The 14,178-nt window shown below is 35.5% G+C and overlaps 1 protein-coding gene across 1 annotated transcript in view; it reads left to right on the forward strand.

Annotated features, from left to right (window-relative positions):
• The window catches only part of LOC148954423 (putative RNA-binding protein Luc7-like 2), an 87,068-nt gene continuing 72,890 nt past the window's right edge, over positions 1-14,178 (forward strand). Inside the window, exon 1 of the mRNA XM_089086488.1 lies at positions 1-61. Coding sequence (XP_088942614.1) covers positions 1-61 — 61 coding nt within the window. The remainder of the gene's footprint in view (positions 62-14,178) is intronic.

Below are 14,178 nucleotides of genomic sequence, written 5' to 3' on the forward strand. Positions count from 1 at the left end.
ATGAGTGCTAAAGATCAGATGAAATCTATGCTGGATCAGCTTATGGGAACCACTCGAGATGGTAAGCCCCAGCTAATTTTTGGTACCAGTCTAGAATTACCACTAGCCTATTCAGATGAAATAGCTGGGGAGTAGGCTAGGCTATTAGATCCCTTATTGTGGGCTGAGGCCTATGCTCTTTCCAAATGTCATGTTCACTTGTATTACAATTTACTCCCCCCCCCCCCCCCGCTTTGACAGTCTCAGATATTGTGGAAGGATAGATTACAAACTAAAAAGAAATGCTTGGCTAAAGCTTTGAGGCTTTTACTTTATCATTAAGGCTAGGCTAACCTACTGCATGTTTTTGTAAAATTCCAGTTTAGGGGCTTTTCTTGATCTTTAAAAGTAGTTGAGTTCATATATATAATCTTCTAAGCCCTTGAAATAAGGAAAGAGTAAACATAGTAGATTGGCAATACTTTATCAGCATTTTTATCTTGGATTCATTCCTGAAACTTTGATTCAATTAACTCCTTCTTTCCAAGATAGCAATATGTCCATAAACTAGGATCTTATCATAAGTTATAAAATGTTTGCTTTTGTTATTTGCAAAAGCATAGGCCTATTATTTTCTGGTAAATTTTTACCAAATCATATTATTGACTTACAAATAAAGTGGGTAAAGTTCTACAAAATCATATTATTGAGTTAGGACTAAAGTGAATACACCATTCAATGCCTTTTTTATGCTGATTATGAATATAATATGAATATATAATATGAATATAATATAATATCAGAAATGAATTTCAGCCCCCCCTCCCCCCCCACCTATATAGGCTATACCTAACCCTGAATTTGCATATATAGGGGGGGAGCTGAAATTCATTTCTGATTGAAATGCTTATTATATTTGTAATCAGCTTAAAAAAGGCATCTAATGGTGTATTCACTTTAGTCCTAACTCAATAACATGATTTTGTAGAACTTTACCATAAATTGAATATACCACTTGATGCCTTTTTATATGCTCTTTACAAATATAATAATCATTTTTGTTGGAAATGAATTTTAGCCCCCACCCATATATATACCAATTCAGGGTATATATTTGCGTATTAGGGGGGTGGGGGAAAGTTTAATTTTACCTCTCATTTACATCAGAAATAAAATTTAACCCCACCCCCTAATGTGCAAATATAGGTAAATATCTTCCAAATCATATTATTGACTTGCACATAAAGTGAATATACCAATTGATGCCTTTGAATTTCAGCCCCCCCCCTATATATGCCAATTCAGGGTATATATTTCTACATTAGGGGGGTGGGGGCAAATTTTGTTTCTGATGTAAATGGGAGGTAAGTTTAAACTTCATCCCCCCCCCTAATGTAGAAATATATACCCTGAATTGGCATATATAGGGGGGGGGCTGAAATTCATTTCCAATAGACACAATTATTATATTCATAATCAGCATAAAAAAAGGCATCGAGTGGTATATTCACTTTATGCGTAAGTCAATAATATGATTTGGTAGATATTTACCCAAATATATACCCTGAATTGGTATATATAGGGGTGGGGGCTAAAATTCATTTCCAACAAAAATGATTATTATATTTGGAAAGAGTATAAAAAAGGCATCAAGTGGTATGTTTACTTTATTTGTAAGTCAATAGTATGATTTGGTAAAAATTTACCATTTTTCCTAACTGGCACAAGCCTAATTAAACCCCTTCACATAAGAAAAAATGTTGATAAAATAATTCTTACTGCATAATATGCAGAATAACCATAGCTAGCACTTTTTGCATAGCAAGAACCAGTAAAATTCTACTCTAGTTACTTTTGGCTATCTTAGAAAATGGTTGGGTTAGGAAAATGAAACTTTCAGGGATGGGTGTACAGGCTAAAGCATGTCATGGAAATGTATTTTTATAAGTACTTACCTCCACTCCTTCTCTATCTAGAGGTCCTGACCTTTGATGACATTTAAAAATCTTTTTATAAAAGTGAAACCTTGCAAAATGGATCATATGTTTAAATGAAGTACAACAAAATTGTTTTCAGCTTCACAACTTTGCTAAACCCCTATTTATAAGGATTTAAAGATATTTAAATACATTTCCTAAATTTTGAAAAAAAAAACATTTATTTGGCTTAAAATTCTACTCAAATAACAGGAATGGCATTTTTCAGAACAAAAGCCAGAGCTAAAGAAACTGATAACTGAAAATTAAGGTAAATGTTGTTTTGTCAAAATTTCAAGTAAATTTCAGTTTCTGCTTGTCTGATTTGAGAAGATTGATGTTATCTGCAATCCTCTTTTTGTTTCTGATTAGGATTCTGTAATTTTTGTATCCATAGAGAATGAAATCTATCACCAGTATGAAGAGAAAAGGGGACAGGACATATCCTTGCTTTACTCCAGAGATGATCCTGAAATATCTTGATTGTCCTTTACTCATCTGTACACAACACTCCAGGCTCTTGTACTGGGCCATAATTAGCCTTACAAGTTTGTCAGGGACACAGTAGCACTAGAGGATTTTCCAGACTGTATCTTGATGGACAGAGTTAAATGCTTTCTTCTTGAAGTTTATGAAACTAGGTATAGCTTCTGTCTCCACTTGCATGTCTCTTCTAATATCATTTGTAATGCAAAAATGAGATCTGCACAGGAGTGGTTTTGGGCAAAAATTGTGTTGTTTGTACCTTAAATGCTTGTCAATCTTTGGCTGGATACAGTGCAGAATTACAATGGTAAGAAGCTTTCTTGGAATAGAGAGCAAACTGATTCCTTGCCAGTTGTTGCACAGCATGACATCACCTTTTTTGAACAGTTTCACAAGGGTACTGCATATCTACTCTTTTGGGACAACCTTGGCAACCCATATCATGCTAAACAGTAGAATCCATGTTTTGACACATGATCTAACAGACATCTTTAGCATTTGAATGGAAACTCTATTGTTTCTTTGAGCTCTTCTGTTCTTCAGCTTCTTTGGCACAGAAACTATTAAGATTAAGCAAAGGAGTTTCCAGTATATTGGGGGGATTAATTGGTCCTGGATGGTTTAAGACACTTTTGAAATGGTTGGACCAGACTTCTGCTTTCTCTTCTGTGACTATTCTTCCATTTTTGTCCTTGACAGGACTATCAGTTTTTGTGGCTTGCTGATCATCTTCTTAGTGATCAAGTAGACCATCTTGGAATCTCCCCTTAAAAAAAAGTTAGAAAATAGACACAAAAAATTTAGAAAAGCAGTAGAAAAAGTGTAAAACAATGAAAGAATTGATGATAAAGGTTCTCCCCATGCAAAATGTGTTAACTATGAATATTCTTTATATTGTGAAGTAAGAATTGTTTTCCTAGAAGACTAAGAATTGTTTAATAGAATATTAGTTGCCTATTTTATGACTAAAAAGTTCAGGGTATCAGTTATAGTATTATATGCCCATGTAAAAGCAACTGACAGACATACTAGTGACTCAAATGAATTTTACTTACAGGAGCAATTAGACAGGGTCCCAGGTAGAAATATGATGTTTTTACTAGGAGATTTTAATGCCCCAGTTGATAGAAATAGGGATAGATAGTATCCTAACCTAGGTAAATTTGGCATAGGAAAAGAAAACAGTGATGGATACAGACTTCTGCAATTTTGTAGGTATAACAATCTATTTATAACCAATTCAGTGTTTGGTCATAAAATGGCTCATAAGTTAACATGGTATTCATGTAATGGTAAGACAGCAAACCTTAATGATTATATTATAGTAAATTGGAGACTGGCAGGATCAATACAAGATACTAGGGTATATAGGAATGCTGTTATTGATGTTAAAAGTAAAGATTACCATCTAGTAGTGTCCAGGGTTAATTTAAAGCTGAAATTTTGGAAGGGTAGAATCCATGATGGGAATTTGAGAGAAACTTTCCAGGAATAGTTGAATAATAAACTTAAGAGTTCAAAATTTGACAATGGGGAAGATGGTTGGAATAATTTTAGAAAAATAGTCTGTGCAGTTGCTGAAGGTGTCTTAGAGAAGAAAGCTAGGATTGCAGCTAAGAATATTAGTGAAAAAGCTTTATGTTTAATTGAGAGGAAAATTGGCTTGTAAAAAAATTATCTGAGTGATCATATGAAAAAAAAAGGAATGTAAAGAAAGCAGAGAAAGCATTAAAATATGAACTAAGGAAGTGTGAAGTGTTGGCCATGAATAAAATTGCTGAGGATCTGGAAGATGCAGCTAGATGGCATAATAGTAAAATATTGTACTGGCATGATTATAAATTGAGAGGGAGTAGTCAATCCAGACTTAGCCCAGTTAAAGATAGGAACTGGGCCGCAATTAGCAATAAGGAAAAAGTTAAAGAAAGATGGTCAGAATATTTTGAGAATTTGCTATAGCAAGATAGAGTTGCAGGAAAAGATATAGAGGAAAATGAAAAAGTTTGTAATACCTTTTATGTGAAGGAAGATTTGTTTTGTGAGGAAGAATTACCAACAGTACTAAAAGGATTGAAAAATAATAAGGCTGTGGGTGCTAATAGGATGGTAAATGAGTTTCTTAAATATGGTGGCTCTGAGGTTAAAGATAAGTTACTGAAGATTATGAATATGATTTTTTGAAAAAGGCCAAGTACCTAACAATTTTAGGAAAACCTTAATTAAGTCACTTTATAAGAAAGGTGATGAAAGTGAGTGTGGTAATTATTGAGGCATTAGTCTGGTCTCTGTAGATAGCAAATTACTTAGTTATATGATACTTTTTAGACTGAGAGATACTGTAGACAGATTTCTAATAGAAGAACAGTGCAGTTTTAGAAAAGGTAGACCAAATTTTTACTCTTAGGTTAATAATCAAGAAGTGCCTGAGTTGTCAAAAACCTTTGGTCCTCAGTTTTATAGATTATGAGCAAGCATTTGATTCTTTTGATAGAAGAGCTTTAGTAAGGGTTTTATCTTTGTATGATATGCCAGACAAATACATTAAAGTGATTAGTGCTATGTATGAGAATAACACTGCTGCAGTTAAGGTAGGAAATGAGGGTAGCAGCTGGCTTTGTATTAAATCAGGGGTTAAGCAGGGTTGTGTTCTATCAGGGTTGCCACCATCATTAGGATTTTACTAGATCTAGTAAAAAAAAAATCTAGTAAATTTCCCAAAATCTAGTAAAAAGTCATGATTTGTAGTAAACCAAACTTTTTTTTTCATGAATTCAGGGTAAAAAATTAGGGTCCATTCATTATAAAATCTGATTTCAGTTACATTAGATATTATGGCTACTATTGCTCTCATTTTTTTTTTATTTCACGTCAACCCTAGCACTTAAAAATTGCTACTTTTCTCTCAGCTTCTTCTTGATACTTGCTTTGAAAGGCAAACTATTTAAAATCAGGACTGGTATGCCAGCTAATTTTGTTTTCAGAAAATTATCCCAGACTCTCATAACAGCTGCTATGTTTGTTAGTTAGCCTTAGCCTTGTCCCTTTGTAAAGACATTAATTAAAAAAAACTTTTTCCTCAAAATAAGTTTTTCAAAGAAAAGTAAAGAACTCCATTAAACAAAAAATGAGCAAAAATCAAATAATCTACCAAGCGTGAAACTACCACAAATCAGGATCAATAAATAAATGAAACTCAAAGCAAACAGAAATTACAATAAATAACCAAGTCAAACTCAAAACGAGCAGAAATTAACATAAGTTGGGCTCAAAACCTCTATGCCTTCCCAAGGCCAGAACATGATTTGCACTTTACTGAAAAAAATATAAATGTTTTTACTTTTATAACTTTAGTAAATCAAATAATATTAAGATTTTGACTGACTATTAAACTGACTATGCACATACATTTGTATTATTTTGAATATGTTGAGCAAAATGGATATCTCAAAATTTTGATTGAATTTGTTTGGGGAAATGGTGGGCATGAGAGGGGGGTTGGTTGCCCTTCAATCACTTTCGACTTTTAAAAGGGCAATAGCCCTTTCAATTTTCAATTGAATGAGCCCTTTTGGATGTTTTTACAACATCAATTTCAATAAAAACCTTACAGGCTCCCAGGGCATAACTTAAAACCCTTGCCCTGAGGGTTGTGGGGGGATGGGTTGTCATCTTTAAAGACCTAATTTCCAAAACTTTCAACTGCGTTGAACAAAATGGCTATCTAAAATTTTTGATTGGATGTGTTTGGGGAAAAGGTGGGCGTGAGAGGGGGGTTAGTTGCCCTCAAATCAATTTTGACAATTAGAAAGTGCACTAGCCCTTTGAATTTCCAATCAAATGAGCCCTTTTTCAAGTTTCTACAACAAACATTTCAATAAAAACTTTATATTCCCCCAGGGCATAACTTATAACTATTGCTCTGACTGTGGGGGGAGTGTCCTGCTTAAAGGTATAATTTCCTGATCTTTAAACTGCGTGGAGCAAAATGACTGTCTAAAAATTTTGATTGGATATGTTTGGGGAAATGGTGGGCATGGAAGGGGTTTTAGTTGTCTTCCAATCACTTTTGACTATTAAAAAGGGCACTAGCCATTTCAATTTCCAATCAAATGAGCCCTTTTTGAAGTTTCTACAATGATGCGTTCAGCAAAAACCTTACATGCCCCCAGGGTATAACTTACAACCCTTGCCCTGAGGGCTGCGGAGGAGTGTCTTCTTCAAAAACATAATTTCTATTTGGAAATCCACAACACTGAACAAAATGGCTATCTAAAAATTTTGATTGGATATGTTTGAGGAAAAGGTGGGCAAGAGAGGGGTGCTAGTTGCCCTCAAATCACCTTTGACTATTAAAAAGGGCTCTAGACCTTAGAATTTCAAATCGAATAAGCCCTTTTTCAAGTTTCTACAACAAAGATTTCAATAGAAACTTATATGCCCCCAGGGCATAACTTATAACCCTTGCTCTGAAGACTGTGGGGAGAGTGTTCTGCTCAAAAGTATAATTTCATGAACTTTAACTGCATGGAACAAAATGGCTATTTCAAACTTTTGATTGGATGTGTTTGGGGAAATGATGGGCATGGATGGGGTGTTAGTTGCCTTCCAATTACTTTTGACTATCTAAAAGGGCACAAGCCATTTCAATTTCTAATCAAATGAGCCCTTTTTGAAGTTTCTATGACAACGCTTTCTATAAAACTTTGTATGCCCCCAGGGCATAACTTACAATCCTTGTCCTGAGGGCTTTGAGGGTGTTGTCATCCTCAAAGACCTAATTTTGAGAACTTTAAACTATGTTAAACAAAATGGCTATCTAAAAATTTTGATTGGATGTGTTTGGGGAATAGATGGGCATGAGAGGGGGGTTAGTTACCGTCCAATCACTTTCAACTATTAAAAAGGGCACTAGCCACTCCAATTTGCAATCGAATGAGCCCTTTTCGAACTCTCTACAACAAGTCCTTTGATATGAAGTGCCCAGGTATGGAGAACCGAGAAACAATACATTGTGCCCACATTGTTCTTTACTTAGGCAGTGCTAGCATGCTGCCTATGACTACCTGAAACAAACTTTTTTCATACTTCAAAACTAAAAACCAGAATAGACTGAATGTCTTGTGTGTTTTGTCATTGATGAAAACGAAGCAACTTGTTCTCAGTGGTCTCATCAAGTGGAGTACATGACTGGGTGATCCCCAGCAATTTGACTCTGGCTATCAAGAAATGGAAACAAGTAGATCCTTTCAGTCAGAATTCAGCACTAGTGGATACTTTAAATTTAGATAAGGCCGAGGATGATTAAAGCCTTTTAAGTGCGACTTTTTTTTTAATGTGACTACATATTTTTCTTCTTACTTTTCAATTTGTATGATTTGCCAGACATGAAGACTATTGACACAATGTTATTTTTTTCAAACTAATTATTGAATGTTATATAACTTTTTATTCACTTGCAGCCCTAGTCAAATTTGAGGTGCACTTTTCAATTTACATATTATTACAACTAAACCGGTAGCCGATTACGTCGTTTCTGTTTTGAAGTGACATAGATTGTATTGGTTTTTGATTCTCTTGAATAGAAATGAGAGAGAATCCAGAAAAAATAAGTTAAAAAAAAAATCCTAAATTAATTGCTTTAAAATTTGCCAGAAATCTTTGTAAGCAGCTTATCCCTTATTTAAAGACCAGCCCAATTAGTGTTTTAAACATGGCAAATTTACTCTTAAAAATGTAAAATTGAAGGGTTTAGATTTCAAACCTAAAAAAGGAAACTGTGGGACAAATTTCAAAAGCCATCACTTTCAAACACACCTCAGATTCTAAGCACTCCATTGCCTGAATTGCTTTGTGAATATGATTTGTTGCTGTTTTTCTTCATTGATTGTTTTTGAATTTTTCAATAGATCTGAATTTTTTGACCTGAAGACCATTGATAAGTTTAAATCCGAGCTTCACTATCAGGATTTCCAGAATAAAAGATTCCAGACTATTCTTTGACGTCTTGGATACACTGCATCTGGAATATTAAGCCTATCCAGTAGTACATCCAAATAATAAAAAAAAAGGATTTTTGAACTTATAGGTTTCCGGAATTTTCAATCATACTGTGAAAACGAAAGAAAAGAGGAAAAGAGTAAAAAAAGAAGAAAAATGATTGTGGAAATCCAATTGATTATCCTCCTATAGTAAAAATGGATGCTTGATGCTTGAAAAAAATTTTTGAGCTTTTATTAAAAGCAGATGCGATTTAGTAAATTTTTCCTCTCAGATTTAGTAAATTCTTTTCAGATTTAGTTTCCTCTCAGAATTTAGTAAATTATTTTGATGGACTTTGTCTTAAGGAGCACAGGAAAAGCAATGGGAGACCACAGAATCAAATGGGGGAGGAAAAAGTCTCCTGGATTTAGATTATGCTGATGATTTAAGCATCCTAGATGAAAGTGTGAGCAAAATGAGTGAACCCTTACAGGTTTTGGGAGTTCAAGGTGCTAGAATAGGTTTGAAAATCAATGTTAAGAAGACGAAGGCTAGGAATAAGTGAAGATGAAAAGGTGAAGTTGGGCAACGAAAAGATTGATCAGTTGGACAGCTTCACTGACCTTGGTAGTATTATTAGTAAAGATGGGTGTCTTTTTCACAGTTAAAAGGCTCAGGGTGTTTTTTTCACAGTTAAAGAAAAGTTTGGAAGAATAGGAAGATATGTCTACAAACCAAGATTAGAAGCTACACTGATGACAGTGGTCAAATATGGATGGAAGCATGGGTGCTCCAAAAAGTGGATGAAGATTTTCTAGATGTTTTCCAGAGAAATTTCTTACAGATTGTTCTGAGTACCTGGCTGACTGACTGTATTGTGGTTTAATACCACTCTCTAGGGCTATAATGAAAGAAAGGTTGAGGTAGCTTGGGCATATTGTGCAAATGAAGGATGACAGATTGTTGAAGATTGTCCTTTTCAACCAACTGTCTAGGGCTAAAGAGAAAGCAGGTTGTCCTTGTCTGGGGTGGGAGGATGTCATAAAGAAAGATTTAAAGTAAATGGGAACTTCCTGGGAGGGTGTAAAAAGGGAGGCTTTGAATAGATTGGGATAGAGGAGGAGCATGTGTAGCTGTGTTGGCCTCAGGCAGTTTGGTACTGTGGTGAGTTGCTAGTAGTAGTAGTAGTAGTAACTGTTTTCTTAACATGTATCCTTATTTGAAGGGACTTATCTAGGCCTATACCAATATTTTGATTAATGGAGTATTCAGATAGCTAAGAAACATATCCTTTACAGACGCTAAAAGATGATACCTTTTTCTTTTTTTTTAGATACAAGTCCTGTATTAGCATAAATCTTGTTAAAACTGGTTTTACCTGTAAATTGAATCAACAGTGTAAGTTGAATCAACAATAAATATGGGTTATATATTTGGGTAAGGTTAGAGAGGGTAGGTTAAGATTGAATTTGCAATGGAAACAAATGTCATTTTTGGGTTCAGAATGAAATTATGATTCTAGAGTAAAGTTTATTTCTTCACTCTGAATGGTTTGTTAGTCAAAATATTAACCCCAGTTTGCCCCCCCAAGGTAAAATTTAGCATCTACAAAAATCTTGTCAAGACTAAGATAGGCCTACACAATTCAAACATCCAGAAACGTATCAGTTTCCTTTAGTAGCCTATACCTTTGCCTTTATGGTAGGCTAATATATAGCCCATTTTTTGGTAAAATTCTAGTTTAGCTACTTTTTCCTAACTTGGAAAGAGGTTAGGTTAGGGAAATGAAATGGTACTTATGTATTATAGCAACTCAAGTTCTCGGTCTAAGTAGAACCAGTTTCTTTGACCATGGATGAAATTCACTTAGTTTGTGATGTGTAGTGATAGAGAATAGTTTCTGACCATGGATGTTAAAATGAAGATATGGGATTTGCCAAGGACTGAAGAAGAGGCAATTATACTTTTCCAGGATGAAGGGGTGTTGCCCAAAACAAAACTGTGTGTCAATAGACACAACATGACTATACTCTTGCAGCTGAAGGCAGAGTTCATTTCAACACAATTCTCAATGACATCTATGCATTCTAGGCAGCCTTCTTTCAATAAATTTCTTCTGTAGTTTCCATAGTTTTGTTAATAAAGTATTATATTTTCATCAAATTTTGGTATATTTCATTAGGATTAACTAATTTATGCTTCTTAAGTGGGGTCTCTATACTACATAAGTGTCAATGAAACTTTCAGGGATGGGTCTACTGACTAAAGTATGTCCTGGGAAGGTATTTTAAGGTACCTACCTCTACTCCTTCTCCTTCTAGAGGGCAGTGACCTTTGATGACCTTTAAAAATATTTGTGCTATGAAAGTGAAACCTTGCAAAACAGATCTTCTGCTTATATGAAGTACATGAAAAATGTTTTCAGCTTCACAACTTCAATCCCAGTTTATTATGTTTGCTCAATCCCATTTTATGATGTTTCAAAGATCTGCAAACACATATCCTAAATTTAGAAAGAAAAAAAAACATTCATATGGCTTAAACTTCTACTCAAACAACAGGAATTGCATTTTCAAAACTAAAGCCAGAGAAAAAGAAACTGATAACTGAAAATGAATGTAATATGTTGTTTGTCAAAACTTCAATAGGTTTTCTCAATTGTTTCAGGTTAGATTAGGAATTTCTGGTTATTTTTCAATAAAAATAACCTGTCAAGTAGGCAAATTTCTAAGACTTTTAAGCAGAAGAGGGTTAGCATTGAGGGATGCTTGACCATACCTTTCCAGAGTATGTTTTTGGCCCTGGATTCATTACTGAAAGTTTCATTTTCCTAATCCAACCCCATTCCAAAATAGACAAAAATAGCTAAACTAGAATTTACCCATTTGTCACTTGTTCACAATCACTTGATTTGGGAAAACTGGCTCTAACTCCCCCCTCCCCTGCAGGATTCTCATGAAAATACACTGCTGTCCCCATCTAATGTGCAAATATAGCCTAAATTATGTATACTCCATGCTTTTTCTACTGCTTGATTTTGTCAACATAGCTTGTTTATCATTAAATTTACTTGAAGATTAGAGTAACATTTGGAAAAATGCATTGAGAATATTTTAATTTAGGCTATGTAATAGAGGGGAGGGGGTATATATGGACATTAAGGAGGAAGGTAGGGTAAAGTAAAGGGAAATAGCTCACTTTTTGGTATGATATAAGGAAGTATTATAGAATTTTTAAAAGTTGTTTTCAGGCTTTTAAAGGCTAGTGTTTCCTTCTGAGGAAAGCAACTACTACATTAGTGTAAACTACTATAGGTACCACTGTAGTCTAGGCTTACAGCTCTTCCAAAGACAATATCTTAATATAGTAAAAGGACATGTAGTTTTTCGTATAATTTAGCTAGGATGAAAGTGAACATGTCACTTGATGCCTTATTTATGCCCTTTCATAATTCAATAAATGCCTCTTGGGAAAATTTCATTTCAAGCCCTTTAAGGACTCTAAAAATGTTGTCTAGTGGGAAAAAATTGATTTGACTTTCATTCTAGCTAAATTGTGTTAAAAACTGCAAATTTACCACTAAAAGCACTACTATTTGATTCCTTATCTTCTATGGCAAGATCTTCTGTATCTTCTAGGGTAAGATCCCCAGTACTCAGACAGGGCATAATCTTAGACAAATATCTTGATTAAACTGTTATCTTTCTTAAACATGGTTGCTCCTTTAGCTCATGCTGAAAATGATAGAAATCTTTTTAGAATAATCTCTTGCAAAGAAAGGCCTCCCTCATCTATCTCTGTTGCTGACATTCCTGATGAGGAACGTTGTGCCTGCTATGGATCCAAATTTGCTGCTCCTGGTCAGTAGCTTGAATTCTTTTTCGAAACTAAGTTAGATAATATCCTTGCTACCAGTCCCTGCCCAGAGTTAATTATTAGCACAGCATCAATTGAAGAGGTCATTGTGTATTTAAAGCCTACATCATCCAATGGTATTGACCACATTACCTTAAGTTGCATTGTCCAGTAAAATAAGGGAAAATCCTGTAGAGTTGTAGGTTGCTGGTCAGTGATGATGGGGAGCCATAGGTTTGGCGGAGTTCCACTCTGTTTCCCATGGTTTGGTGGACCAATTCTTATCAACGGCGATCTTGAATGCATCAACAGAGGAAGCAGCAACAAGCTGCATTGGGAAGACTGTTCCAGGGAGCGACCACTCTATTGGAGAAATAGTGGTTGTGCAGCCTGCTCTCTTCTGAAGCAGCTTCTTACAATGGCCTCTTGTCCTGGATGATAAGTCAAGTTGGAAAGGCTTCTGAGAAGAGGAATCAGCATGCAGTAGCTTGTAAGCCATGGTGACATCACCCCTCTGTTGTCTGTAGACAAGTGTTGGGAGCTGTAGTTTGTTATGCGAGATGGATAGTCAAGGTTCTTGCATCTATCAACAGCTTTGGTTGCGCACCTTTGAACAGACTCTATTTTCTGTTTGTCACCCTTATTCAGGGGCATGGCAACACACATCCCAAATTCTAGCAATGGTCACACAAGACCCTTGTACAGCTTTGTCATGACTTTGGATGATCTGCTATGTACTGTATGCTTAATTATTCCAAGGGTCTGAGGTGCTTTGGCAACTGCTGTTTGTGTGTGTTTGTGGAACTTCAATTCTTATTCAGGGGCGTGGCAACACACATCCCAAATTCCAGCAATGGTTGCACAAAACCCTTGTACAGCTTTGCCATGACTTTGGATGATCTGCTATGTATTGTATGCTTAATTATTCCAAGGGTCTGAGATGCTTTGACAACTGTTGTTTGTGTGTGTTTGTGGAACTTCAATTCTTCATTGACAACTATTCCCAAATCCCTTTCAGCTGCTGAAGAACCAATCAATTGCCTAGAGTCATCCCCTCCACTCATATGGTACTGCCTTCTAACAATGATGGCAAACTTTGTCAAAAGCCTTTGCAAAATCTAATAGGATTGTATCAGCAGAAATACCAGGTCTAGCAGTTTGGTGACATGTTCATATGCATCAATAAGATTTGTCTCAACTGAGCATCCAGATCTGAATCCATATTGGCTATCAGTAAGTAGTTTGTTGTCAATCAGGTGTTTCATAACAGTGGTATTCACAATTCCTTTGAGGATTTTACTGACTGTCAATGTGATACTAATAGGTTGGTAATTTGCAGCACAGATCCTGCTTCCACCCTTGTGAACATGTGTAATATTTGCATTTTGCAAATCTTAAGGGACTTGTTTAGCATCAAGAGACTTCTGGAACAGTTTTGCTAAGGGGAGGGCAAGCTCTGCATGAGCCTCTTTCGAAGTCTGAGGGTGAACCCCATCAGGACCAACTGACTTATTTGGGTTCAATCTTTTGAGCTGTGATTCCACATCTAAAGTGTTGACAGTAATAATTTGCATCAGTTTCTGAATATCCTATTCCAGCATCTGTGGTAAGGGGGCATCTTCTGGAGGTGTAAAAACCGACTTGAACTGCTGGTTCAGAGCTTCAGCTATATCTCCAGGGTTGCTTATGGTATTCCCATTAACAGAGAGTTCCATTACTGAATGTCTTCCGGGCTTTTGAGTGGAGACATATTTCCAAAATTTCTTTGGGTTTGTTTTTGATGCTGAAGCTAAAGACTCCTCATACTTTCAAGTAACTTCTCTTGTAAGGTAGTGGACTTTGTTTCATATTTGTTTGAATTTGTCATGATTTGCCTGCATTGGGACGTCCTTGTACCTTCTCC

Source organism: Artemia sp. Qi Xiang Cuo, chromosome 3 (genome assembly GCF_049724085.1).
Source record: "Artemia sp. Qi Xiang Cuo chromosome 3, ASM4972408v1, whole genome shotgun sequence".
NCBI lineage: Eukaryota > Metazoa > Arthropoda > Branchiopoda > Anostraca > Artemiidae > Artemia > Artemia sp. Qi Xiang Cuo.